The 27,690-nt window shown below is 38.5% G+C and overlaps 1 protein-coding gene and 1 pseudogene across 1 annotated transcript; both read right to left on the reverse strand.

Moving 5' to 3' along the window:
* Positions 1 to 3,008: 3,008 nt before the first annotated feature.
* LOC143671967 (survival motor neuron protein pseudogene) lies at positions 3,009 to 8,257 on the reverse strand (annotated as a pseudogene).
* A 13,571-nt stretch (positions 8,258 to 21,828) lies between these two features.
* LOC143671285 (dual specificity protein kinase TTK-like) lies at positions 21,829 to 25,045 on the reverse strand. Its single transcript, XM_077146385.1, is given in 5 exon segments — positions 21,829 to 21,887; positions 21,890 to 22,770; positions 22,772 to 23,012; positions 23,015 to 23,912; positions 24,575 to 25,045. Coding segments are annotated over 5 exon segments (2,550 nt in total).
* Positions 25,046 to 27,690: the final 2,645 nt, after the last annotated feature.

A 27,690-nucleotide genomic window follows, 5' to 3' on the forward strand; every position in this document is an offset into this window, starting at 1 on the left:
CTTCCTGCATTTTCTTCTAGAAGTTTTATGGTACAGGTTCTTACATTTAGGTCTTTAATCCATTTTGAATTATTTTTGTATAGGGTGTAAGATAGGGGTCCTATTTCATTGTTTTGGCTACTGATACCATTTTTCTCATGCCAATTTATTAAAAAACCTCTTCTGTCCCAGTTCAGTGGATTTGAGGGCATTATCAAAGATCAGTTGTCCATAGATTTGATGGTCTATCTCTGAATCTAGATTTGATTCCATCAGTTGATACTTCTATCTTTGTACTAGTACTATGCTCTTTTGTCCACTGTGGCTTTATAGTAAGCTTTAAAGTCAGGAAGTGATAATCTTCCCACTTTTCTCTTCTTTTTAGGTTATCTATAGCTATTTGGGGTCTCTTCCCCCCAGGTAAATTTGATAACTAGTTTTTCCAGTCTTCAAAGTAGGTTGTTAGGATTTTGATCGGTACTGCATTGAATCTGTAGATCAATTTGGTAGATTTAACAACTTAACAACATTCAACCTTTCTATCCATGAGCATGGAATGTTTTCCCATTCATTTAGGTCATTTTAAATTTTCTTTTAGCAGTGTTTTGTAATTTTCTGTGTAGAAGTCCTTGATATCCCTGTTTAGGCTTATTCCTAGATACCTGATTCTTTTGGTGGCTATTTTGAATGAATTTTTTTCCTTAATTGTCTCCTCAGATAGGTCATTGGCTGTGTAAAAACATATTACTGATTTTTGTACATTAATCTTGTATCATACCACTTTGCTGAATGTTTTATTAGCTCAAGTAGCTTTGTCGAAGTTCCTCAGAGTTTTCTAAGTGTAGGATCATGTCATCTGCAAATAATGAAAGTTTTACTTCTTCCTTTCTGATTTGGATGCTTTGCTGGTTTGAAAGGATTTATGTACCCTAGAAAAGCCTTGCCATAATCCTAATCCAATCTTGTGGGAACATTTTCTCTTAAACCCCATTCAGTGCTGTGTATTGGAAACTTGATTAATTATCTCCACAGAGCTGTGACTCGCCCAATTATGGGTATTAAATTTTCAATAGAGGGAGAAGTGACTCCACTCTTTCCATATGGGTCTTGATTAGTTTACTGGAATCCTTTAAAAGAGGAAACATTTTGGAGAAAGCTTCAGAATGACAAGAGAACCACAGAGTCCACCAGTCAGCGACCTTTGGAGATGAAGAAAGAGAACACCCCCAGGGAGCTTCATCAAGAAAGAGTTCTGGAGAGGGTGCTGACAGATGTCTCTATGTTCACCATGTGCCTCTCCAGTTGAGAGAAAAACATTTTCTCGGTCTTAGAACTGTAAACTATCAATTTGTTAAATTCCCCTTTTTAAAAAGCCATTCTATTTCTGTTGTTTGCATTCCAGCAGCTAGCAAATTAGAACGGATGCCTTTTATTTCTTTCTCCTGTGTAATCGTTCCAGCTAGGAATTCTAGTACAATGTTGAATAATAGTAGTGACAAAGGACATCCTTGTCTCATTCCAGGTCTTAGGGGAATGCTTTCAGTTTCTTACCATTGAGTATGATGCTGGCTATGGGTTTTTCATATATGTCCTTCATAATACTGAGGAAGTTTCCTTTGATTCCTACCTTTTGAAGTGTCTTTATCAGGAAAGGATGCTGAATTTTGTTGAATGCTTTGCCAGCATCAATCAACATGGTCATGCATTTTTTCCCTTTTGACTTATTAATGTGCTATATTACATTGATTGATTTTCTTGTGTTGAATCACCCTTGCATTCCTGGTATAAACCCCAGTTGATCATGATGCATAATTCTTGTAATGTGTCATTGGATTCAATTTGCTATTATTTTGTTGAGAATTTTCCATCCATGTTCGTTAGGGAGATTGGTTTGTAATTTTTCTTTCTTGTAGTTGTCTTTATCTGGTCTTAGTATTAGAGTGATGTTAGCTTCATAAAATGAGTTAGGTAGCATTCCTTCTTCCTCAATTCTTTGGAAGAGTTTGAGCAGGATTAGTTCTTTTTGGAAAGTTTGAGAAAAATTCCTGTGAAGCTGTCTGGCCCTGGGCTTTTCTTTGTGGGAAAATTTTTGATGACCCATTGAGTTTCTTTTCTTGTAATTGGCTTGTTGAGATCTTCTATTTCTTCTCAAGTCAGTATAGGTAGTTTGTGTGTTTCTAGAAATTTGTCCATTTCATCTAAGTTGTCTAGTTTGTTGGCATATAGTTGCTTATAGTATTCTCTTATGATTTTTAAATTTTCTTCAGGATCCATGGTTTTGACCCCACTCTCATTTCTGATTTTGTTTATTTGCATCCTCTCTTTTTTTGTTAGTCTAGCTAAGGGACATTGATTTTGTTGATTTTCTTAAAGAAACAGTTTTTGGTTTTGTTGATTCTTTCTATTATTTTATTTCTCTTCAGTTTCTTTATTTCTGCTTTAATCTTTGTTATTTCTCTTCTTTTATTTGCTTTGGGTTAGTTTGCTGTTCTTTCTCTAAATTCTCCAGGTGAGCAGTTAAGTCCTCAAATTTTTTTCTCAGTCTTGTTTTTAAATATAGGCTAATGAAGTTACTTTAAGAAATAAAAATATTTGATGAATTACAGCTTAGTTTTGTCCTATTTTATACACTTACTAGGGTTAGGTTAATTAACAGATAGAATATAGTTTGTATACTTGCCTTGTTTATCCTTTTAAGTTTTCTTTGTTGAAGATGAAGTTTTGACTTAAATTTAGAGAAGCCTTAGAGTAAAGTAGTATTAACTTACAAGTACATTTGATTGTTTCCATGATTTGTAACTCTTAACATTATACAGACTAGTATTAGGATAGAACATTGACAAGGTTTTAGGAATTTTAAATAATTTTTAAATATGTGAATAACATTTGACCCATGCAAACTTAGAAGTGGAAGTATATAAAATTTCTTTTAATTATTGTAATACTTCTAAACATTTTTTATGTAATATGTTGAACTATTTTTGCACTTTTACAAGGTAAGAGAACTAATCCTTTGTAACAGCTTTCCTTTAAGAATGAGGAAACTTGTCCTATGAAATAAAGGATGATAAGGCTAAGATTAACAAGAATATCATTTTGATATGATAAAATTTTTATCCTTTAAATAGAGTACTGAGATGGTTAATAAAAACGTTTTATGAGAAGTAGACTGGTGAACAATGATGAAAACGTGATCAGACATGGTGCTGCTACAAAAAGGAACAAAGTTGTGAGGCATGCAATGATGTGAATGAACCTGTGAGTTACTTGGTGACGTAAAAAAATGGGCCATAAAGAAAAGAGTAAAAAGTGTATGATTTCATTTAGAAAATACTTATAAGGAAACAGGGGCCTAGATTGTAATCTCTTATACCTAAATATTTTATTCTTTTGTTTGCAATTGTAAATAGAATTTTTTTCTTGATTTCCCCCCAGATTGCTCATTACTAGTGTATAGAAACACTACAGATTTTCGAGTGTTGATCTTCTAACCTCCCACTTTGCTGTATTCATTTATTAGTCTAGTGGTTTTGCTGTGGGTGTTTTGGGGTTTTCAACATATAGTATCATATCACCTGCAAACAGTGAGAGTTTTACTTCTTTCTTTCCAACTTTGATGCCTTGTATTTCTTTTTCTTGTCTAATTGCTGTGGCTAGAACTTTCAACACAATGTTGAATAATAGTGGTGATAGTGGACATCCTTGTCTTGTTCCTGATCTTAGGGGGAAAGTTTTCAGTTTTTCTCCATTGAGGATTATGTTAGCTGTGGGTTTTTCATATATCCCCTTTATTATATTGAGGAAGTTCCCTTGTATTCCTATCCTTTGAAGTGTTTTCAACAAGAAAGGATGTTGAGTTTTGTCAAACACCTTTTCTGCATCAATTGAGATGATCATGTGGTTTTTCTTTGATTTGTTGATATGGTGTATTCTATTAATTGATTTTCTTATGTTGAATCATCCTTGCATACCTGGGATGAATCCTACTTGGTCATGGTGTATAATTCTTTTAATGTGCTGCTGGATTCAATTTGCAAAATTTTGTTGAGGATTTTTGCATCTATAGTCATTAGAGAGATTGGTCTGTAATTTTCTTTTTTTGTAGTATCTTTGTCTGGCTTTGGTATGAGGGTGATGTTGGCTTCATAGAATTAGTTAGGTAGCCTTCCCTCCTCTTTGCTTTTTTTTGAAGAGTTCGAACAGGATTGGTACAAATTCCTTCTAGAATGTTTCATAGAATTCACATGTGAAGCCATCTGGTCCTGGACTTTTCTTTTTGGGGAGCTTCTTAATGACTAGTTCAATTGGCTTGTTGAGGTCATCTATTTCTTCTCGAGTGAATGTTGGTTGTTCATGCCTTTCTAGGAAGTTGTCCATTTCATCTACATTGTCTAGTTTATTAGCATAAATTTGTTCATAATATCCTCTCATTACCACCGTTATTTCTGTGGAATCAATGTTATGTCTCTTCTTCTATTTTTAATTTTATTTATGTGCTGATTTGAAAGGAAGTATGCCCCTTAGAAAAGCCATGTTTTAATCAAAATCCCATTTCATAAAGGTAAAATAATCCCTATTCAATACTGTATGTTTGAAACTGTAATCAGAGCATCTCCCTGGATGATGTGATTTAGTCAAGAGTGGTTGTTAAGCTGGATTAGGTGATGACATGTCTCCACCCATTTGGGAGGGTCTTGATTGGTTTATTGGAGTCCTATAAAAGAGGAAACATTTTGGAGAAAGAAAGAGATTCAGAGAGATCAGCACCACAAAGCAGAGAGTCCATGAGCCAGTGACCTTTGAAAATGAAGAAGGAAAACACCTCCAGGGGAGCTTCATGAAACCAGAAGCCAGGAGAGAAAGCTAGCAGATGATGCTGGGTTTGCCATGTGCCCTTCCAGCTGAGAGAGAAACTCTGACTGTGTTCACCATGTGCCCTTCCACTTGAGAAAAAAAAACGTGAACTTCATTGGCCTTCTTGAACCAAGGTATCTTTCCCTGGATGCCTTTGATTGGACATTTCTATAGACTTGTTTTCATTGGGACATTTTCTTGGCCCAGAAACTAGCCGACTGTAAACTAGCAATTTATTAAATTCCCCCTTTTTAAAAGCCATCCCATTCTGGCAGCTAGCAAACTAGAACAATTTATTTGCATCCTCTCTCTTCTTCATTTTGTCAACCTTACTAAGGGTCTATCAATCTTATTGATTTTCTCATAGAACCAACTTCTAGTCTTGTTGATTTTCTCAATTGTTTTCATGTTCTCAATTTCATTTATTTCTGCTCTAATCTTCATAATTTCTTTCCTTTTGCTTGCTTTGGGGTTAGTTTCTGTTCTTTCTCTACTTATTCCAAGTGAGCAATTAATTCCTTGATTTTTGGTCTTTCTTCTTTTTTGATATAGGTATTTAGGGCAATAAATTTCCCTCCTAGCACTGCCTTTGCTGAATCCCATAAATTTTGATATGTTTTATTTTCATTTTCATTTGCCTTGAGATATTTACTAACTTCTCTTGTAGTTTCCTCCTTGACCCACTGGTTGTTCGAGAGTGTGTTCTTGAGCCTCCATATATCAGTGAATTTTCTGGCACTCTGCCTATTATTGATTTCCAACTTCATTCCTTTATGATCTGAGAAAGTGTTTTATATGATTTCGATCTTTTTAAATTTATTGAGACTTGCTTTGTGACCCAGCCTATGGTCTATCCTTGGGAATGATCCATGAGCACCTGAGAAAAAGGTTCATGCCTTTCTAGAAAGTTATCCATTTCATCTACATTGTTGTATTCATCAGTATAAAGTTGTTCATAGTATCCTGTCATTACTTCCTTTATTTCTGTGGGGTCAGTGGTTATGTCTCATCTTCCATTTCTGATCTTATTTATTTGCATCCTCTCTCTTCTTCTTTTTGTCAATCCTGCTAAGGGTCCATCAATCTTACTGATTTTCTCATAGAACCAGCTTCTGGTTTTGTTGATTTTCTCAATTGTTTTCATGTTCTCAATTTCATTTATTTCTGCTCTAATCTTCGTAATTTCTTTCCTTTTGCTTGCTTTGGGGTTAGTTTGCTGTTCTTTCTCTACTTCTTCCAAGTGGACAGTTAATTCCTTGATTTTTGCCCTTTCTTCTATTTTGATATAGGCATTTAGGGCAATAAATTTCCCTCTTAGCACTGCCTTTGCTGCATCCCATAAATTTTGATATGTTGTGTTTTCATTTTCATTTGCCTCGAGATATTTACTGATTTCTCTTGTAATTTCTTCCTTGACCCCCTGGTTGTTTAAGCGTGTGTTGTTGAGCCTCCACATATTTGTGAATTTTCTGGCACTCTGCCTATTATTGATTTCCAACTTCATTCCTTTATGATCTGAAAAAGTGTTTTGTATGATTTGAATCTTTTTAAATTTATTGAAACTTGCTTTGTGACCCAGCATATGGTCTATCCTTGAGAATGATCCATGAGCACTTGAGAAAAAGGTGTATCCTGCTGCTGTGGGGTGTAATGTCCTATAAATGTCTGTTAAGTCCAGCTCATTTATTGTAATATTCAAATTCTCTGTTTCTTTATTGATCCTCTGTCTAGACGTTCTGTCCATTGATGAGAGTGGGGAATTGAAGTCTCCATTATGGTATATGTGTCTATTTCTCTTTTCAGTGTTTTCCTCATGTATTCTGGAGCACTCTGGCTCGGTACATATTTATGATTGTTATATCTTCTTGTTATATTGTTCCTTTTATTAATATATAGTGTCCTTCTTTGTCTCTTTTAATTGTGTTACATTTGAAGTCCAATTTGTTGGATATTAGAATAGCTACTCCTGCCCTTTTCTGACTGTTATTTACATGAAATATCTTTTCCCAACCGTTCACTTTCAACCTATGTTTATCCTTGGGTCTAAAATGCATCTCCTGTAGACCACATATAGATGGGTCCTGGTTTTTAATCCATTCTGCCAGTCTATGTCTTTTGATTGGGGAGTTTGGTCTACTGACATTTAGTGTTATTACTGTAAGGGCAGTACTTTCTTCTACCATTTTGCCTTTTGGATTTCATATGTCATATCTAATATTTTTTCTTTTTACCTTTACTGATAGTCCTCATTTCTACACTCTTCTCCACTCCTCTCTCTTCTGTCTTTTCTTATCTGTCTCTAGTGCTCCCTTTAGTATTTCTTGCAGAGCCAGCCTCTTGGTCACAAATTCTCTCAGTGATTTTTTGTCTGAAAATGTTTTTTTTTTTGTGGGTGTGGCCTTTTGATTAGTTTATTGGAGTCCTTTAAAAGTGGAAACATTCTGAAGAAAACACAGTTGCTTGAGAGCTGTCAGAGATGCAGACACTTGGAGATGCTTGGAGAGCCAGCAGAGAGAGCAGACACCTAGACTTTGAACGTTTAGAAATGCAGTATCCAGCAGACGTCACCATGTGCCTTCCCATGAGATGCTAAGCAAGCCAGAACGCAGAGCAAGCCAGAACCCAGAGCTCTGTCCTGGAGGAGCTAAGTGAAGGCCCACAGATGCTTAGAGAGGAAACCACCGGCATCAGAAATGGTGGTCCAGAAGGAAGTGGAGGCAGCCAGCATGATAGGAACGGGGGTGGTGGGCCATTGAATTTTAGGCCAGACTTTCCTGGCCCCAGTCCTGATCCTGGCATGGGCGGAGGTGGAGGCAGAAAAGAGTTCCATGGAGTAGCTTTTGACTTTACGTTGTTTGATTTATTTCCAGGAGACCTAGAGGAGTTTTCACTTTCATCTGTTGAAAGCTGACTCTCATTTTCATTCTCCTGAGCATTCTGTTCTACATTATTAACTCCTTCAAAGGTCGGGAAAAGTAAATCAGACAGATTTTGCTCCTCTCTATTTCCATACCCAGTGTAAACCACAACGCAGGTTTCTCTCTTGAAATCAACTGACGCAATGGTAGCTGGATAAATGCAGCCATCTTCTGACCAAATGGCAGAACATTTGTCACCAACTTTCCACTGTTTCACTGAAGTTGTGGTGTTCTTTTTTTGGCTTTTATTCTTCTTAACAGGTTTTCTTTTAGGTGTGCCTTTTGGTTTGTCTGAAGCTTCAGAAATGTCACCGTTCTTCAGAGCATGCTTAAACGAAGCCACAGCTTTATCATAGGCTTTTATCAATGCTGTATCATCCCAAATGTCAGAATCATCACTCTGCCCCGTGCCCCGCCGGAACAGCACCGAGTCCTGCTGCTCCGGGACGGCGCCGCCGCCAGCGCCTCCACAGTCCATCGCCATGGCCAGCCTCGGGCGGGACGGCGGCGACCTGAAAATGTTTTAATTTCCCCCTCATTTGTTTTTGTTTGTTTGTGTGTGTGTGTGTGTGTGTGTTTTTTTTTTTTTTTTTTTTTTGCATGGGCAGGCACAGGGACTTGAACCCGGGTCTCTGGCATGGGAGGGGAGAACTCTGCTTGCTGAGCCACCATGCCCCGCCCTCCCCCTCATTTTTGAAGGACAATTTTGTTAGATATAAAATTCTCAGTTGGCAGTTTTTCTCTTTTAGTATCTTAAATATAGCACTTTCTTCTTGCCTCCATGGTTTCTGCTGAGAAATCTATGTATAGTCTTATTGGGCTTCCCTTGTATGTGATAGTTTCCTTTTTTCTTGTTGCTTTCAAAATTCTCTTTCTCTTTGACATCTTATTAGTAAGTATCAGGAATACGTCTATTTGGATCTGTTCTCTTTCAGGTATGCTGTACTTCTTGGATCTGTAATTTTAAATCTTTCATAAGAGTTGGGAAAATTTCAGTGATAATTTAGTTTTTATCCTCCTTTTCCCTTCTCTTCTCCTTCTGGGACACCCACATCATGTATATTCATGTACTCCATGTTGTCATTCAATTCCCTGACAAAAATTGCTCATATTTTTCCATTCTTTTCCCTATATTTTCTTTTGCTTGTTGGATTTCAGATGTCCTGTCCTCCAGTTCACTAATCCTATCTTCTGCCTCTTGGTATCTAACATTGTAAGTTTTCATTGTTTTTTTCATCTTTTCTATTGTGCCTTTCATTCTCATAAGTTCTACAATTTGTTTTTTTAGACTTTCAATTTCTTCTTTTTGTTCACCCCTGGCCTTCTTTATATCTCCCTCAATTCATTGATTTGATTTTTGATGAGATTTTCCATGTCTGTTCAAACATCCTGAATTAATTATTTCAAGTCCTGTATCTCATTTGAATTGTTGGTTTGTTTCTTTGATTAGGCCATATCTTCAATTTTCCTAGTATGATTCGTTATTTTTTGCTGGCATCTAGACATTTAATTTCCTTAATTTGTTTATTCTGGAGATTGTTTCCACTTTTTAACCTAGGATTTTCTTGCTGGATGCCTTTGTTGTCTATCTGTTCTTTGACACTCAGTTTAGCTTATTCTAGACCTCTAACTTAGGTTTTGTTTAACAGAGCAGAATTTTTCAGTTCTTGTTTTCTTGTTTCTTGCCCTGCCTGTATGGTGCTTTCTCCCCCCACCCTTAGGAGAGTCTACTTAAGTATTATAGACTCCAGTCAGATTTTCCCAGACCAGACTGGCCTCTCAGGAGGAAAGAATCACCTGCATCAGTTTTCTCTGAGGGTGAGACCTAGAAGATTGAAAGACTTTCGTGTGAAGCCTCTAGACACTGTGTTTTTCCTATCCTGCCCAGTGTGTGGTGCTTGTCTGCCTGCAGGTCCCACCAGCATAAAGCGATGCGGTACCTTTAGCTTCAGCAGACTCTCCCTGCTTGGGGCGTGATTGAGACAGAGAAGAGCTTGTATGCTGGCTTTAATCTCTTCAGTTTTCTAGGCTCTGGGGTCTGAATTTCTTGAGGGAGGGATTCCACCTGAGCTGGATCCCATCCCTCTCCTGGGGAAGGCACAGCCTACAGGGAATTACTTCCTTTCACCTGACCAGCCTCTTTGTCTCTCAGGCAAGCTTAATTCCGCCCTTCCCTGGGGTAGTTGGAGCCTGAGAAGACTTGCAGCCAAAACGAAAAGAAAAAAAAAAGAATAGAAAAAAAATCCTTTTCAGAGCAGGAACCCCGTTCCTCAGGTTTGCCAATCAAGAGCTTAAATTGGTACATTGCTCTCTATGTATCTCCCCAGGTCCTATGTGCCCCCTCCTTTCCTTCAGGACCCAGACCCTTTGAAGTATTTTGTGCTATCTGAAAAAAAAAACTATTTTTTGTTCTTTTTCCCTCAGCTCTGCCCCTTCTGTGCCAGGGCAAAAACCAACACGTCAGCTTTTACTGGAGGTTCAGCTGAGCTGGGAGTCTATTTTTAGTAGTCAGAATTTGTTAATCAATTCCACAATTGGAGCTTGGTTGAGCTCAGCCCCTTGCCGTTAGTAAAATCTCTTTCCTTTCTCCTCTGGGAACCAGCCTGTGGGGGAGGGGCACTGGCCTTTGCAGCTTGGGAGACTCATGGTTCTGGGTGGGCTCACAGCTGGTCCAGCTTCTCCAGACTGGTGTATGCTGTGTGTCCAGCCACTGATGTGGCCCCAGCAGTTGTTCTGTGCTGTTTCTGACTATTTACTGGCTGCTCTGGAGAACTAAATTCCAAACCTCACTAAGCCACCATCTTGGACCTCCCTCTCATCAGTTCTCCTGTAATCTCTTATAGCAGACACTTTTATTCTCGAGTGGTAATTGTTACTTCTGGATTTTTAGGGGCTGTTTTATATATGTATAATGTGGTATTTAGAGATAAGAATAAAGCCAACTGTGTCGGGATTAAGGTAATTCAGAATACAGAAGTAAGGAAGACATTGTCTATATTTTAGAACCTCAAATACTCTTTTAGGTGAGAGGAAGGAAGTTTTAATATGTCCAGAATCTAAGTTTTCTGTAGCAGATAATCTAATTCAGCCTGTCTGGAGAGATCATTTAAATAATCCAACACAGGGAGCCCAGAATAAGAATGAGAGCCTTTTCTCATTCTCTCTAAGCCCAAGTCTGCAAGTGAAATCATTACCCTCACCCCTACATGGGACATGACATTGGGGGGTGAAAGGCTCCCTGGTGGCCAGGGATGAGTCCAGCCCTGGCACTGTGGAATCAACAATTCCATCCTGACCAAAAGGGGAAAAGAAGTGTAACCAATATATTATCAGTGGCTGGAAGAGTTCAAATAAAGTGAAGAGGCGATTCTGGAGGTCACTTATGCAAGCTTCAGTTAGACATTGCTACCTAACATAACTTGCCACATCCAAACCAAAACCATTCCAGCCCATCCTAAAGAACACCTAGGGCAATATATAAGATTCTACAAATGTTACATGTACTAGTGTAACTTTCTAAAACCTACAAGCTGCAGAAGGTTCCCTGGACCAGATAAGTCCTGAAAGCTAGAGGGCCCACCCTCTCCAGAACATCAACTAGTTCCATCCCACATCCCATATTATTGACAGCCCCTTCCAACATGAAAAATTTTGAATGACCATAGCCCAAACACCCCTAAAGAGTGGGGAAAGATCAAAGGTGGTGGTGGAGTTAAACAGAGAAGGTCAGGTTGAACAAATGAGTATGAGTGCTGAATCATTATACTGATATTTCTTTTAGCCTCCTGTACCTTTGTGCAGCTAGAAGTAAAAAACTAAAATTGTGGAGTTGTAACCCACACCAAACTCTGAAATCTGTTCTACAGCTAATTGTTGTGTTGTACTTTGAAATTTATTGTCTATATATATATATATATATGTTATTTAAAGAGAAGGAGAAATATAACAGAGAAGTATGATTTAACAAATAATTGTGATTGCTGAATCACTATATTGATATTTCTGTTGGTCTCCAGTGTCTTGGAGCAGCTAGAAGAAAAAAAAAAAAAGAAAAATTGTAGAACTGTAACCCATCCCAAACTTTATTCTATAACTACTTGTTAAAATGTACATGGAAATTCATTCCTTTTTTGTTTATATGTTATATTTCACAATAAAAAAGTTATATATATATATAAATGATCAGAGTTATGTGATCAAAACCAGCAAATCAATATATGACCATGTAGGCTCTGCTTTGGAGACATTGTTCACCTCAATGGAAATTAAGAATGAGGATGCTATTAATGAAAATGGCTTTCAACCAAGAACTCCTTTTAAAATATGTCTACTGATGTTTGAAAATATATTTTAATTTTTGAGTTTTGTGTAGGGCCAAGTTCAGTATATTAATGGTTGTCTCCATCAGGGGATCTTACAGTTATTGAAGCATTTTTACTTTTATTTTTTGTTATTTGTTTTCTTGTTTTATGTTTGTTTGTGTTTTGTATTAAATTCTTTTTTTATCTAGAATGACCTAGCAGGTAAAAATTGAGACAGTAAAATGTTTTATTTTTTAAAAAAGCTTTTTTGTTCCCCCTATTATTTATTTGTTTATAATCCATATGTTTTACTCGTCTGCTGATAAGATAGATAAAAGAAGCATCAGACACAAGGTTTTCACAATCACATAGTCACTTTGTGAAAGCTATATCAGTATACAATCATCTTCAAGAAACATGGCTACTGGAACACAGCTCTACATTATCAGACAGTTCCCTCCAGCTTCTCCATACACCTTAACTAAAAAGGTAATATCTATTTAATGTGTAAGAATAACCTCCAGGATAACCTCTCGACTCTGTTTGGAATGTCTCAGCCATTGACACTTTATTTTGTCTCATTTCACTCTTCCCCCTTTTGGTTGAGAAGGTTTTCTCAATCCCTCGATGCTGAGTCTCAGCTCATTCTAGGATTTTTGTCCCATGTTGCCAGGAAGGTCCACACCCCTGGGAGTCATGGCTCATGTAGAGAGGGGGAGGGCAGTGAGTTTGCTTGTCCTGTTCACTGAGAGAGAGGCCACATCTGAGCAACAAAAGAGGTTCTCTTGGGGGTGACTCTTAGGCCTAATTTAAGTAGGCTTGACCTATCCTTTGTGGTATTAAGTTTCATATGAACAAACCCCAAGATTGGGAGGTTGGCCTATTGCTTTGGTTGTCCCCACTGGTTGTGAGAATATCGAGAATTCTCCACTTGGGGAATTTGAATTTTCCCCCTTTCTCACCATTCCCCCAAGGGGACTTTGCAAATACTTTTTTAATTCACTGTTCAAATCACTCTGGGATTTATCAGGGCATAACTCTGGACAAATCTACAAAATTTCATGCCCTACTCAAGGTTCCATGTACTATGGTGTTCAATTAAGTGGCCCACATAAGTTATACTAGGAAATGCACTAATCAAAATATAAATTTTGTACCAAATAAACATTTTGCTTTAGTCTCACACATAAGTTAAAATTTTAAAATATTAATTACTATCAATTTTCAACACCCTGCAGTAAAGACATTCCTATATTCTTCCTCATGCAAAAATAATTTTTTAAATTTGTACATTTAGTCACTATCATTATACACTCTAGGCATTCCTAGATTATACCATCTCAGTCTTTATCATCTATCTTTCTTTCTGATTTCATTTGTGCCCCCAGCCCTTCTCCCTCTATCATTCTCACATTCACCTTCATTCAGTGTTTTAACATAATTGTATTACAGTTAGTAGTATTGTGCTGTCCATTTCTGAGATTTTGTATCCAGTCCTGTTGCACAATCTGTATCCTTTAGCTCCAATTACCCAATATCTTACCCTATTTCTATCTCCTGATGGTCTCTGTTACCAATGAAATTCTCCAAGTTTATTCACTAATGTCAGTTCATATCAGTGAGACCATATGGTATTTGTCCTTTTGTTTCTGACTAATCTCACTCAGCATAATGTCCTTAAGGTCCATCCATGTGGTTACATACTTCATAAATTTATTCTGTCTTGCAGTTGCATAATATTATATCATATGTAAATACCACAGTTTGTTTAGCAACTTTTGTTGATTTTGGCTGTTTCCATCTCTTTGCAACTGTAGATAATGCTGCTATAAACATTGGTGTGAAAATGTCCATTTGTGTCCTTGCCCTCATGTCCTCTGAGTAGATACCTAACAATGGTATTGCTGGATCATATGGCAATTCTATACTTACCTTCCTGAGGAACCACCAAACTGCCAACTGCCTTCCACAGCAGTTGTACCATTTGACATTCCCACCAACAATGGATAAGTGTGCCTCTTTCTCCACATCCTCTCCAGCACTTGTTGTTTTCTGTTTGATTGATCATGGCCATTCTGGTAGGTGTGAGATGATATCTCATTGTGGTTTTGATTTGCATTTCCCTAATAGCCAGGGAAGTTGAGCATCTTTTCATGTGCCTTTTGGCCATTTGTATTTCCTCTTCTGAGAAGTGTCTGTTCAAGTCTTTTCCCCATTTTGTAATTGGATTGGCTGTCTTTTTGTTGTTGAGTTGAACAATCTCTTTATAAATTCTGGATACTAGACCTTTATCTGATATATCATTTCCAAATACTGTCTCCCATTGTGTAGGCTGTCTTTTTACTTTCTTGACGAAGTTCTTTGATGCACAAAAGCGATTAATTTTGAGAAGTTCTCATTTCTTTCTTTCTTTCTTCAGTGCTCATGTTTTGCATGTAAGGTCTAGGAACCTTAGACACAAAGGTTATTATTATTATTATTTTATTATTATTATAAGATTTATAAGATATTTCTCTACATTTTCTTCTCACAGTTTTATGGTCTTTCAGGTCTAATGTTTAGGTTTTTGTTCTATTTTTAGTTAATTTTTGTATAGGGTGTGAGATATGGATCCTCTTTCATTCTTTTGCATATGGATATCCAGTTCTCTAGGCACCATTTATTGAAGAGACTGTTCTGTCCTAGGTGAGTTGTCTTGACTGCCTTATCAAAGATCAATTGTCCACAGATGAGAGGATCTATATCTGAACATTCTATTCTAGTCCATTGATCAGTATATCTGTCTTTATGCCAGTACCATGCTGTTTTGACCACTGTAGCTTCATAATATGCCTCAAAGTCCGATAGTGTGAGGCCTCCAACTTCATTTTTCTTTCTCCGGATATTTTTAGCTATTCAGGGCACAGTGTCTCTCCAGATAAATTTGGTTATTTTTTTCTATTTCTGAAAAGTAAGTTTTTGGGATTTTAATTGGTATTGCATTGAATCTGTAAATCAATTTAGGTAGAATTGACATCTTAATTATATTTAGTCTTCCAATCTATGAACACAGTATGCCCTTCCATCTATTTAGGTCTTCTGTGATTTCTTTTGACAATTTCTTGTAGTTTTCTTTGTATAGGTCTTTTGTATCTTTAGTTAAGTTTATTCCTAAATATTTTATTCTTTTGGTTGCAATTGTAAATGGAATTTTTTTCTTGATTTCCCCCTCGGATTGTTCATTACTAGTGTATAGAAACATTACAGATTTTTGAGTGTTGATCTTGTAACCTGTCACTTTGCTGTACTCATTTATTAGCTCTAGTAGTTTTGCTGTGGAGTTTTCAGGGTTTTTCACATATAGTATTATATCATCTGCAAACAGTGAGAGTTTTACTTCTTCCTTTTCAATTTTGATGCCTTGTATTTCTTTTTCTTGTCTAATTGCTCTGGCTAGAACTTCCAACACAATGTTGAATAACAATGATGATAGTGGACATCCTTGTCTTGTTCCTGATCTTAGGGGGAAAGTTTTCAGTCAGCCTCTGTCTTAACCATGCCCCTGACAAGCTGATCATTAGAGGCTCCAAAAGAATTTACACTAGTAGGGAGCTGTGGGACAAGCTCCACCTGCCAGGAAGGATAGAAAAAGAACCGAGTCTAGAAGCTCTGCTGAAAGTCAGACAACTTGCTGGTTGTCATACTCAGGGAAAGTTGATACTGATTATGCTCTCCTCCTGAGACTGGGACCTGTCTTGTCTGGGATGATCTGATTGATGTCAATCATTCCTGGTGAGCCCCTCCTCAAGAAAAGGTTCCATATAGCAGAGAAAGAACCAGAGAAACAAGAGCTGAAAAATTCTGACCACTTAAACAAAAGCTATGTTAGAGATATATAAACATTGAATTGAATGTCAAAAAACAGATAGAGAACACAACCAACTGTTTTAGTTTGCTAGGTGCCAGAATGCAATATACCAGAAATGGAATGGCTTTTTAAAAGGGGGAATTTAATAAGTTGCTAGTTTACAGTTCTAAGGCTGAGAAAACGTCCCAATTAAAGCAAATCTATAAAAATGTCCAATCTAAGGCATCCAGGGAAAGATATCTTGATTCAAGAAGGCTGATGAAGTTCAGGGTTTCTCTCTCAATTGGAAAGGCACACAGCAAACAGTCAGGGTTTTTCTCCCACCTGGAAAGGCACATGGCGAACACAGTGTCATCTGCTAGCTTTCTCTTCTGGCTTCCTGTTTCATGAAGCTCTCTGGGAGGCATTTTCCTTTTCCCCTCCAAAGGTTGCTGGCTGGTGGACTCTCTGCTTCTCATGATTATATCATTCTCTGCTCTCTCTGAATCTCTTGCATTCTCCAAAATGTTTCCTCTTTTATAGGATTCCAGTAAACTAATCAAGACCCACCCAAATGGGTGGAGACACATCTCCACCTAATCCAGTTTAACAACCATTCTTGATTGAGTTACATCTCCAGGGAAATGATCTAATTACAGATTCAAACACACCATATTGAATAGGATTATTCTGCCTTTACAAAATGGGATTTTGATTAAAACATGGCTTTTCAAGTGTCCATACATCCTTTCAAACCAGCACACCAACCAATAAGAAAACCTAGGTAAAGGGTGGAAATGACTTCCAAAATAAACTTTTCAAGGAAATCAGATGCCTTGACACCAGAAAAAAAATTATGAGTCATATTAGGAAAAATGAAGATATGGCCCAGTCAAAGGAACAAACTAACACTTGAAAAGAGATACGGGAGTTGCAACTAATTCATGTTCAAACAAACAGGCTAAATGAAATCAAATGTCGAACAATGAGCTTGAGGGAAGATATGAAGGATGTAAGAAGACACTGGGTGAACATAAAGAACAACTCAAAAAGTTAAAAAAACAAATGTCAGAGCCTATGGGTATGAAACCTATGGGAATGAACAATAGAAGAGATGAAAAACACAATGGAGAGCTACAAAGCGGATTTGAAGAGGTAGAGGAAAGAATTAGTGAACTAGAGGATTGAGGCCAAGATGGTGGCTTAGGGAGGTGTGGGATTTAGTTTGTCCTCCAGAGCAGCTACTAAATAGCCAGGAATAGTACAAACAACTGCTGTGGCCACGTCAGTGACCGGACACAGAGCATACCCCAGTCTGCATCAGCTGGACTGGTTGTGAGCCCCCCAAGAACCGTGAGTTCCTCAAGCTGTGGTGGTGACACCCCTCCCCCACAGACTGCTTCCCAGAGGGGAAAGGAAAGAGAGTTTACCAGCAGCAGGGGCTGAGTGCAACCTAACTCCAATTGTGGAATTGATTCACAAATTCTGACTACTAAAAATCGGCCCCCAGCTCAGCTGAACCTCAAGTAAAAGCAGAGGTTGCTGATTTTTGCCCTGGCACAGAGGAGGCAGGGCTGATGGAAATAGAAAAAAGAAAAAAAAGAAACAGTTTTTTTTGGATCAGATAGTACATAATACTTGAAACGGCCTGGGCCCTGAAGGAAAGGAGGGGTCACATAGGATCTGAAGGTACACAAACCAACATACTAACTTATGCTCTTGATTGGCAAACTCGAGGAATGAGGTCCTGCTCTGAAAAGGATTTTACTCTTTCTTTTTTGTGGCTGTGTTTCTATAGGTTGACTGCCTTTGGATACAACTGCAAGGCTTCTCGGACTCTACTGCCCCAGTCATAGGCAGAATTAAGCTTGTTTCAGTGTTTGTCTGGAGCCTGTGCCTTCCCTAGGAGAGGGGTGGGGCCCAGCTCAGGTGAATTCCCTTCCTGAAGGAATTCAGACCCCAGTGTCTGGAAAAGTGAAACAATTAAAGCTAGCCTACAACCTCTCCTCTGTCTCCACCACGCCCCCAGCAGGGAGAGTCTGCTGAAGTTAAAGGTACTGCATCACCTTATGCTGGTGGGACTCGCAGGCAGAAAAGGATAGGAAAAATGCCGAGTTCAGAGGCTTCGTAGGAAAGTCTTTCAATCTGCTGAGTCTCACCCTCAGGGAAAACTGTTGCAGGTGACTCTTTCCTCCTGAGAGGAGGCCAGTTTGGTCTGGGAAAATCTGGCTGGGGTCTATAATACCTAAGTAGACCCTCCTAAGGGGGGAAAAAAGCACCATACAGGCAGAAAAAGAAAACAAGAACTGAAAATTTCTGTTCTGTTAAACAAAACCTAAGCTAGAGGTCCAGAATAAGCTGAACTGAATGTCAAAGAACAGATAGACAACAAAGCCATCCAGCAAGAAAATCCTAGGTAAAAGAAGTGAAAACAATCTCCAGAACAAGCTAATTAAGGTAATTAAATGCCTAGACATCAGCAAAAAATAAGAATCATACTAGGAAAATTGAAGATATGACCCAAAGGAACAAACCAACAATTCAAATGAGATACAGGAGTTTAAACAATTAATTCAGAATGTTCAAACAGACATGGAAAACCTGATCAAAAATCAAATCAATGAATTCAGGGAGGATATAAAGAAGGCAAGGAATGAACAAAAAGAAGAAATCTAAAGTCTGAAAAAACCAATCACAGAACTTGTGGGAATGAAAGGCACAGTAAAAGAGATGAAACAATAGAAACCTACAACATCAGATTTCAAGAGGCAGATGATAGGATTAGTGCACTGGAGGACAGAACATCTGAACTCCAACAAGCAAAAGAAAATATAGGGGGAAAAAATGGAAAGATATGAGCAGTGACTCAGGTAATTGAATGACAGCATGAAGCGCACAAATATATGTGTTGTGGGTGTCCCAGAAGGAGAAGAGAAGGGGAAAGGAGGAGAAAAACTAATGGAGGAAATTAGCACTGAAAATTTCCCAACCCTTAGGAAAGACTTAAAATTACAGATCCAAGAACTGCAGGGTACCCCAAAGAGAATAGATCCAAATAGACGTACTCCAAGACACTTACTAATCAGAACATCAGATGTCAAACAGAAAGAGAGAATCTTGAAAGCAGCAAGAGAAAAGCAATCTATCACATATGAGGGAAGCCCAATAAGACTATGCATAGATTTCTCAGAAGAATTAGTGAACTAGAGGACAGAACATCTGAAATCCTACACACAAAGTAACACAAAGATTCTGAAACAGAAAAACTGCCAACCAAAAATTTTATATCCAGGAAAACTGTCCTTCAAAAATGAGGAATATTTTAAATATTTTCAGACAAACAGACACTAAGAGAACCTGTGAACTGGAGAGCTGCTCTAAAGGAAACACTAGAAGGAGCACTACAGGGAGATAGGAAAATACAGGAGAGATCTGGAGAAGAGTGTAAAAAGAGAGAAAAATAAGATATGATATATCAGAATAAAGTCATGGTGCTTGCAACAACATATATGAACCTTGAAGATATTATGTTGAGTGAAATTACCCAGAAAAAAAAAGACATATACTGTATGATTTCACTAATTATGAACTAATATTAACGAATGGACTTTGAGAGTTAAAGCTGAGAGCACAGGTTATCAATAGATAGTAACAGGGTAGAGATTGGGCATTGGATACTAAAGGAGTACAGAATGTTCAACAGGACTGATTGTAAAGATACAGAAATGCATAGCACAATACTATCTGGTGGCAGCACAATATTGTAAGTACATTGAACAAAGTTTGTTGAAAACGGAAGGCTAGGGGCATGTATGACACCAGAAGGAAAGACAGAAGATAAAGCCTGGAACTGTATAACTTAGCAAAACCTAGAGTGGACAATGATGTGATTAAATTTACAAATATAAGAATGGGTTTACATGAGGGAGAACAAATGAATGTCAATAGTGCAAAGTATTGAAAATGGGATGGTATATGGAAAAAATACAATTGATGCAAACTAGTGTCTATAGTTACAGGAACATTGTAATATACTTCCATTAAATGGAACAAAGGCAATATACCAATGCTAAATGTCAAAGAGGGGATACAATGGGAGTGTATGTGATTCTTGCTGTTGCTGCTGTTTCTCCTTTTAATTTTATTTATTTTCATTTTTTTATTCTTCATTTTTCCCTTTTCTTTTCTTTACAGAAGAAATGGAAATGTCATCATATAGATTATAGTGGTGAATACATAACTATGTGATTATATCGAGAACCATTGATTGTTTATTTATGATGGATTGTATGGTGTTTGAATAAAACTGTTTAAAAATAAACAGAAAGATACAAGTGCTGAAGAAAATGTGGAGAGAGATGTACTAGTCCTTGTTGGTAGGGAAATAGGATTGTGTAGCACCTCTGGAGGGCAGTGTGGTGTTTCCACAGGAGGCTATGTATAGGGTTGCCATATGACCCTGCAACCCCGTTATTAGGTATATATTTGGAAGAAGTGAAAGCAGGGACACGAGTGGATATTTGCACACTGGCTTTTATGGTGGCAATATTCATGATTTACAATGAATGGAGGTGGCCTAAGGATATTTCGACTGATGAACAGAAGGAAGAACTGGAGTGTATACATACAATGGAATATTGAGCGACTGGAAGAAGGAATGAAGTCGTGAGGCATATAGCTAGGTCTATTAGTTAGGGTTCTCTAGAGAAACAGAATCAACAGGAAATATTTGTAAATATAAAATTTATAAGTGTCTTACATAACCTTGGGAATGTAGAGTCCAAAATCTGTAGGGTTGGCTGTGAAGCTGACGATTCTGATGGAGGGTCTGGATGAACTTCACAGGAGAGGCTCTCTGGCTGAAGCAGGAAGAGAGCCTGTCTCTTCTGAATCCTCCTTAAAAGGCTTCCAGTGATTAGATTAAGCATCACTCATTGCAGAAGACACGCCCCTTGGATGATTACAAATGGAATCAGCTGTGGCTGCAGCTGACGTGATCATGATCTAATTCTGTGAAATGTCCTCATAGCAACAGACAGGCCAGCATTTGCCCAACCAGACAAACAGGTGGCACCACTTGGCCAAGTTGACACATGAACCTGACCATGACATTAGGTGAATGAATCTTGAGGACAGTATGTTGAGTGAAATAAGCCAGAAACAAAAAGACAGATATAATGCCTCACTAATATGGACCAACTATAATGTGCAAACTCTGAGAATTCAATTCAAAAGCATAGGCTGTTAGAGGACAATTTATTATAAAGGTTTCTAGGTTGTAAGCTCTAACAGAAGTCACATCTATTCCTGAGTTATAATGGTTATTTCTAAATTCTGAGCTGCTGAGCTCTTTGTGTATAACCTGATCATTGTATCTGTGACATTTGAGACTCAGAGCTAGAGTTCTGCAGCTATGAAAGTCAGCATTTTGACTAGAGATATAAATGAAGCCGATCTGAATAGGACTAAGGTAAATCAGAATACAGGATAAAGGATGGTATGGGCCATATTTTAAAACTTCAACTTCTGTGTGAGACTAAAGGGAGAAATGTTTATTTGGTGCAAAAAAATTTTTTTTGCTTGAAAAGATAATTTTATAATTTTCAAATTTTAGTGTCATTATATGCTACAAAGATTCATTTACATAGTTCTTCAGAAAATATTTTAGTTATCCACTCACTATTCCAAGTATGAAATGCATCAAATAGATTAGATTTACAGGAAAGCATAAAATAGAGAAAAATAATTCTACAATTTGACATATACAGTACCATTAGTGGTTGTTATTTGTTATTTTTAGTTTTCCTTTGATGATGATCTACTGAGTTTTCCTGCTGATAACATTTCTGAGTGAAGTGGTCCTCAAGAGAATATGTCCAAAGAGAATCAAGAGTACAACAGTCTAGTATATTTTATAGGTATTATTTGATAGTCTGTGAATAGGTGCAAATCATTTTTTCACCGTTTTCTCAAAAGGCTTGGATGATGAAGAGGAATCATGGTTTTCACACTACTATACTGCTCATATAAAGTTCTAGCAGCTCTCAAAATGGAGTTAGGAGAATTCAGACCAACAAGTTGGCCTAGAACATATTTCATTTCTTCAGTAGTTCCCTTACCCATCTGGTTCCCTGGATGAATTTGAACATATGGATGTGCCAGTAGCTCAGGAATGGATATCCTCTGTTTAGGATCCCTTATTAAACAATACTTTAGCACATCTTGAAGATCTTTCTCTAGAATATGAGGAAATTTTATTTCATGATTAGGGTCAATTATAGCATGCAATTTAGAAATCTGATTAATTATATGCTGAAATGGTGTTTTCCCATAAGTCATATAGTACAGAATGCATCCTAAGGACCAAACATCACTTTTGGGGCTAATCTTTGATTTTGATTTCCCATTCTCTCTTGAGGAAGACATGTCTTTGATTGCTTCTGGTGGCACATAATTAACTGTGCCTACCTGAGAATCTTTAACAATACTTGTTGTAACTGGTTGGATTTTGTTTGCAATCCCAAAATCAATCAGCTTTAGCATTCCATCAACTACCAGAAAGTTAGCAGGTTTCAGATCACTGTGAACAATGCCATGTTGATGAATTGTGTGAACTGCTTCCAACATATTTTTCCAGTAACGCTTGTGTTACCAAGGATTGACAGATTTTTTCTTTCTAAGCCAACTATTAAGATCAATATTTCCACACTCCATTATCATGTAGATATACTGGTCTGTAATTTCATAATCATAAAGTTGGATGATCTTATCACTGTGTTGTTGTTGTTTATTCAAATAAGCTATTTCATTCTGGTAACTATCAATAGTTTGATTATCTTCTTCTTCTAAGTTCACATACTTTATAGCATGTATCTGTTTCTTTTCATTCAACACCTCCACTTCCTATCTGATTCAATATGGAGTAAATTCTTCCTTTAACTGATAAGCATTCATTTGTTGAAGAAGATGCTGAAATCTGTACATTTTGAAATGGAGTAGCTGGTATTTGCTGCTGTTGCTGCTGGAAATAGGCAGGTTGGCTATAAGATGTTGATAATTGACAAGCAGCTGGAAAGTCATTTTTTACAACTGGAGTTCTAAAACAGTTCATGTAATCATCTAAGGTATTGCTATTGGGGTCTTACAAAGAGACTTTGGATCAATCCATTTAGATGCTGATATTGGTGGTGACTGCTTTGAAATTGAAAAGGCAGGTTGCTCAAAAGGGGCATGTTTCTGCTCTGTATTGCCCTTTTGAATTACCTCTGAAATCTGCCACTGATTTGAAGATGCAATCGGATTTTGGTGTACACATTCTGACTTTCTTTTAGATTGACATTGTTTCTGGTCACTTTCTGAAACCTTTGGTTCTTCATGCTCTTTAGTTTCTTCTAATTTAGTTGGAAGACTTGATTCAGTTTTATTCTTCAGGGTTACTGAATCAGTAAAAAACTCATAATTTTTCTCATCTGACAACAGAGTTTCCTTAGAATGGATATTTTGCACAGCCTTTAGGTTTCTCATTTTGCAGGAATCATTTCCACTTGATTTAGATCCAGGCACACTCAAATCTTGGCTTTCTGATCCAGAGGTCTGTCTTTTTGTAAAACTGGGTACACCAGAACCATCCGTCTTCAGATGATAATCTGAGCTATTTAGAAGGTTAACTAGAACTCTCCAAAATGGGAATGACAGTTTAGATTTGTTTGTTTGTTTTAAGGGATTCCAAATACCTATCTCTGCACCTTGCGGGGGGATGTTCTCTCCATAAAAAAATCTGGCCTTAGTAGCCGGTCCTGTTGAATCACAACTGAGGTTTCTATTCTGTAAATGTCCAAGCAAATTGGAGAGAATTGATTCTTGGACAGCAAATACTGTAGATGCTGATAAGCTCTTCTTTTCTTCCTCAGAAAGCAGCTGGTTTTCCTGGAGGTTTAAATTCTGTATGGCAATTTCCAACATTTCTAGTGGTACTGCTTCACATTCTATGGCTTTATGAAGGAGCTGTTTACTTTTTGGCAATTACCTTGTGTGCTGGTTTGAAAGGAAGTATGCCCCCTAAGAAAAGCCATATTTTGATATAAATCCCATTTCTTAAAAGTAGAATAATCCCTATTCAATATTGTATATTTGAAACTGTAATGAGATCATCTCCCTGGTTATGTGATTTAGTCAAGAATGGTTGTTAAACTGGATTAGGGGATGACATGTCTCCACCCGTTTGAGTGGGTCCTGATTGGTTTACTGGAGTCCTATAAAAGAGGAAACATTTTGGAGAAAGAGATTCAGAGAGAGCAGAGAATGCTGCAGCACCATGAAGCAGAGAGTCCACCAGCCAGTGACCTTTGGAGATGAAGAAGGAAAACACCTCCCGGGGAGCTTCATGAAACAGGAAGCCAGGAGACAAAGCTAGCAGATGATGCCGTGTTTGCCATGTGCCCTTCCAGCCAAGAGAGAAGCCCTGACTGTGTTCACCATGTGCCTTCTCACTTGAGAGAGAAACCCTGAACTTCATCGGCCTTCTTGAACCAAGGTATCTTTCCCTGGATGCCTTTGATTGGACATTTCTATAGACTTGTTGTGATTGGGACATTTCCTCGGCCTTAGAACTGTAAACTAGCAACTCATTAAATTCCCGATTTTAAAAGCCATTCTGTTTCTGGTATATTGCATTCCAGCAGCTAGGAAACTAGAACACCTTGCGATAGTTCAAATTGTGCAAAAGATAGATGCACAAAAGCAAATTTCTTACAGTTTGCTCTGGCCATCTGAAAGTAGTCACATGTATCATCTGGCTCTTGAAACACTTTTAATTCAGCAAATCTCACTTGAATTTGAGCAAAACTCTCATTTTGGCCATATTTATCTGGAGGAAGTGCTTCAATTGCTTGACTGTATTGACCAATCAATTTATTTAAAAGAGCATCATTTAGGGGGACACTGTTTTTTTCTAGTTTAAGCAACAAATTTAACCAGACTTTTGGGTTATTTGCCATCATCATGATTTGATTAACAGTTCTTGAATTATTGGTAGTATCAGTAGAGACTTTATTCAGGCTTAGGTCTTCAGTAAGGTCTTCATTTTTTAATTTATTTTTAATATCTCTCACTTTGTTCATTATGGAATCAATCATCAATTCTCTGCCACTTAGATTCTCAACCTCCATTTCCACCACCACCATTGCTCCATGCACCCACAAGGCAGTAATTTATAGTTTGATTAGCACATTTCCTGATTTAATTTGTATGGTCAGTTTAATTGAACACCATAAGTACATGGAACCTTGGATAGGGCATGAGATTTTGTTGGTTTCTCCAGGTTAGTGTGATGCCCCAATAAATCCCAGAGTGATTAGAACAGTAAATAAAGTATTGCAAACTCCCCCTTGGAGGAAGGGGAGAAAGAGGGAGAAATTCAACTTCCCCATTTGGAAAATTCCTGATATTCTCACAAGCAGTGGGGACAACCAAATCAATAGGCCAAGACCTCGATCTTGGGGTTCACCCCTATGAAACTTATCCCTGCGAAGGTAGGCTAAGCCTATTTAGAGTCACCCCCAAAAAACCTCATTTGTTGCTCAGATGTGGCCTCTCTCTCTCTAAACTGACATGGCAAGCGAACTCGCTGCAGTCCTTCCTCTACACAGGTCATGACTCCTAGGGGTGTAAATTTCCCTGGCAACATGGGACAGAAATCCTGGGATGAGCTGGGACTCAGCATCAGGGGATTGAGAAAACCTTCTCGACCAAAAGGGGGAAGAATGAAATGAGACAAAATAAAGTGTCAGTGGCTGAGAGATTCCAAAGTCGAGAGGTTATCCTGGAGGTTATTTTTATGCATTATACAGATATCCCCTTTTTAGTGTATGGTGTATTAGAGTGGCTAGAGGGAAGTATCTGAAACTGTAGAGCTACGTTCCAGCAGCCTTGTTTCTTGAAGATGATTGTATAATGATATAGCTTTTGCAATGTGACTGTGTGATTTTGAAAACCTTATGCCCAATGTTCCTTTTATCTATGGTATGGACAGATGAGTAAAAAAATGTGGATAAAAAACTGGACTTCTGGGAAGATGGCTGACTAGAGTAGCTCAAGATTAGCCCTGCTTCACGGAAAAGTTAGAGAAGGGACAGGAGGGCAACTGAGGTGGCAATTCGGGAGTGTGACTGATCTGAGAGAGCCTTCTGCATCACATGCAGCAGCCCTGGTGGCAGAGGCCGAGGAACTGAGAGACAGAAAGCTGGAGCCTGGCACAGAGGTGCAAAGCCACGGAGCCCATGGGAGTGCACAGACTGGAGCACAGGATTAGGAAGTAAGCTGGGCCGCGTTCCTTGGGTCCACCACCCTCACCAGTGCAGCCCCGTGACCAGCGACTCACCCCACACCCCACATCCCATGCACCTGAACCCCATCACCCTCTCCCATTCCCCACATTCCAGGTGCCCCACCCCACCAGGCTCCAGTGCACGTACTTGCCCCACACCCCTACCCCAAGTGCAGCCCAACCCACCTCTCCTGCACTGTTCCCGAGCACTACCTCCCCCTCCCTGTTCCCTGCAGGATATTGTCAGTGCATAAAGGTTGCCAGCACTAATCTCCATACCTAGGCTACCCTGCTCACCCCCCACTCATAGTGTCGCACAGCCTCACCCCACCCTGCCTGAGCTCAGTGCATCCCTTTATGGCACTCCCAGACCCACACATATGCACGGGCCCCCAATCACATCATTCAGCTCTGAGAACCGCACTTTACAGAAGTCTTAAAACCATGTATGCACGCAGCCCTCTGCCTCACTTCCCAGCTCAGAGAAAGTGCCAACCTGCACAGCTGGGTCATATCTGCTCCCAATCCAGGAAGGCATAATGCCATCTGGCAGCCACAGCTCTATGCATGTGCACAAAGGACCTAATGCCTTAGATCAACACATACCAGGGTTATGCTCCCCAGACTGGTGCACATGCACAGCTACAACCTCCCTGGACTCTGGGCGCCCATGTTCACAAGCATCAGGGTAACATCCCAACCTGTGTCCATACCTGCCCTGAAACAAATCACTGTACTGAGTGCTCCACCCCATGCCCTGCTCCCTGCTGTACAACCATCCCACAAACACAAGGCCTTCGACTACTGAAAGAAATCAACTCCCAAAGTAAATCATTCAAGATATTTACATGCAACAAAGACAGCAGAAGATCACTAAACATATCACAAGGCAGACGGATACAGCCCTGCCTAATGACCAAATTAAAATGCCTGAGGAGACATAGACACTGGAACAAGTAATCAAAGATGTTCATACAACTCTAGTTAATAAAATAAGTGGACTAGCGAATGACATAAAGAAGATCAAGAAGACTGTAGAAGAGCAGAAAGAGGAATTTGAAAGAATAAATTAAAAAATAGCAGAAATCACAGAGATTAAAGACTATGTTGACCAAATAAAAAACATACTAGATGCACCCAACACCAGATTTGAAGAGACAGAAGAAAGAATAAGTGATATAGAGGACAGGATGATTGACTTCAAAGACTCAAAACAGCAAATGACAAAAAAGATGGAAGAAAGCCTTCAGTCTTGGGGTTTGTTCATATGAAACTTAACCCCACAAAGGATAGGTCAACCCTACTTAAAATTAGGCCTAAGAGTCACCCCCAAGAGAACCTCTTTTGTTGCTCAGATTGGCCTCTCTCTCCAGCCAACACAACAAGCAAACTCACCACCCTCCCCCTGTCTATGTGGGACATGACTCCCAGGGGTGTGGACCTTCCTGGCAATGTGGGACAGAAATCCTAGAATGAGCTGAAACTCAG

This window comes from Tamandua tetradactyla, chromosome X (genome assembly GCF_023851605.1).
Source record: "Tamandua tetradactyla isolate mTamTet1 chromosome X, mTamTet1.pri, whole genome shotgun sequence".
NCBI lineage: Eukaryota > Metazoa > Chordata > Mammalia > Pilosa > Myrmecophagidae > Tamandua > Tamandua tetradactyla.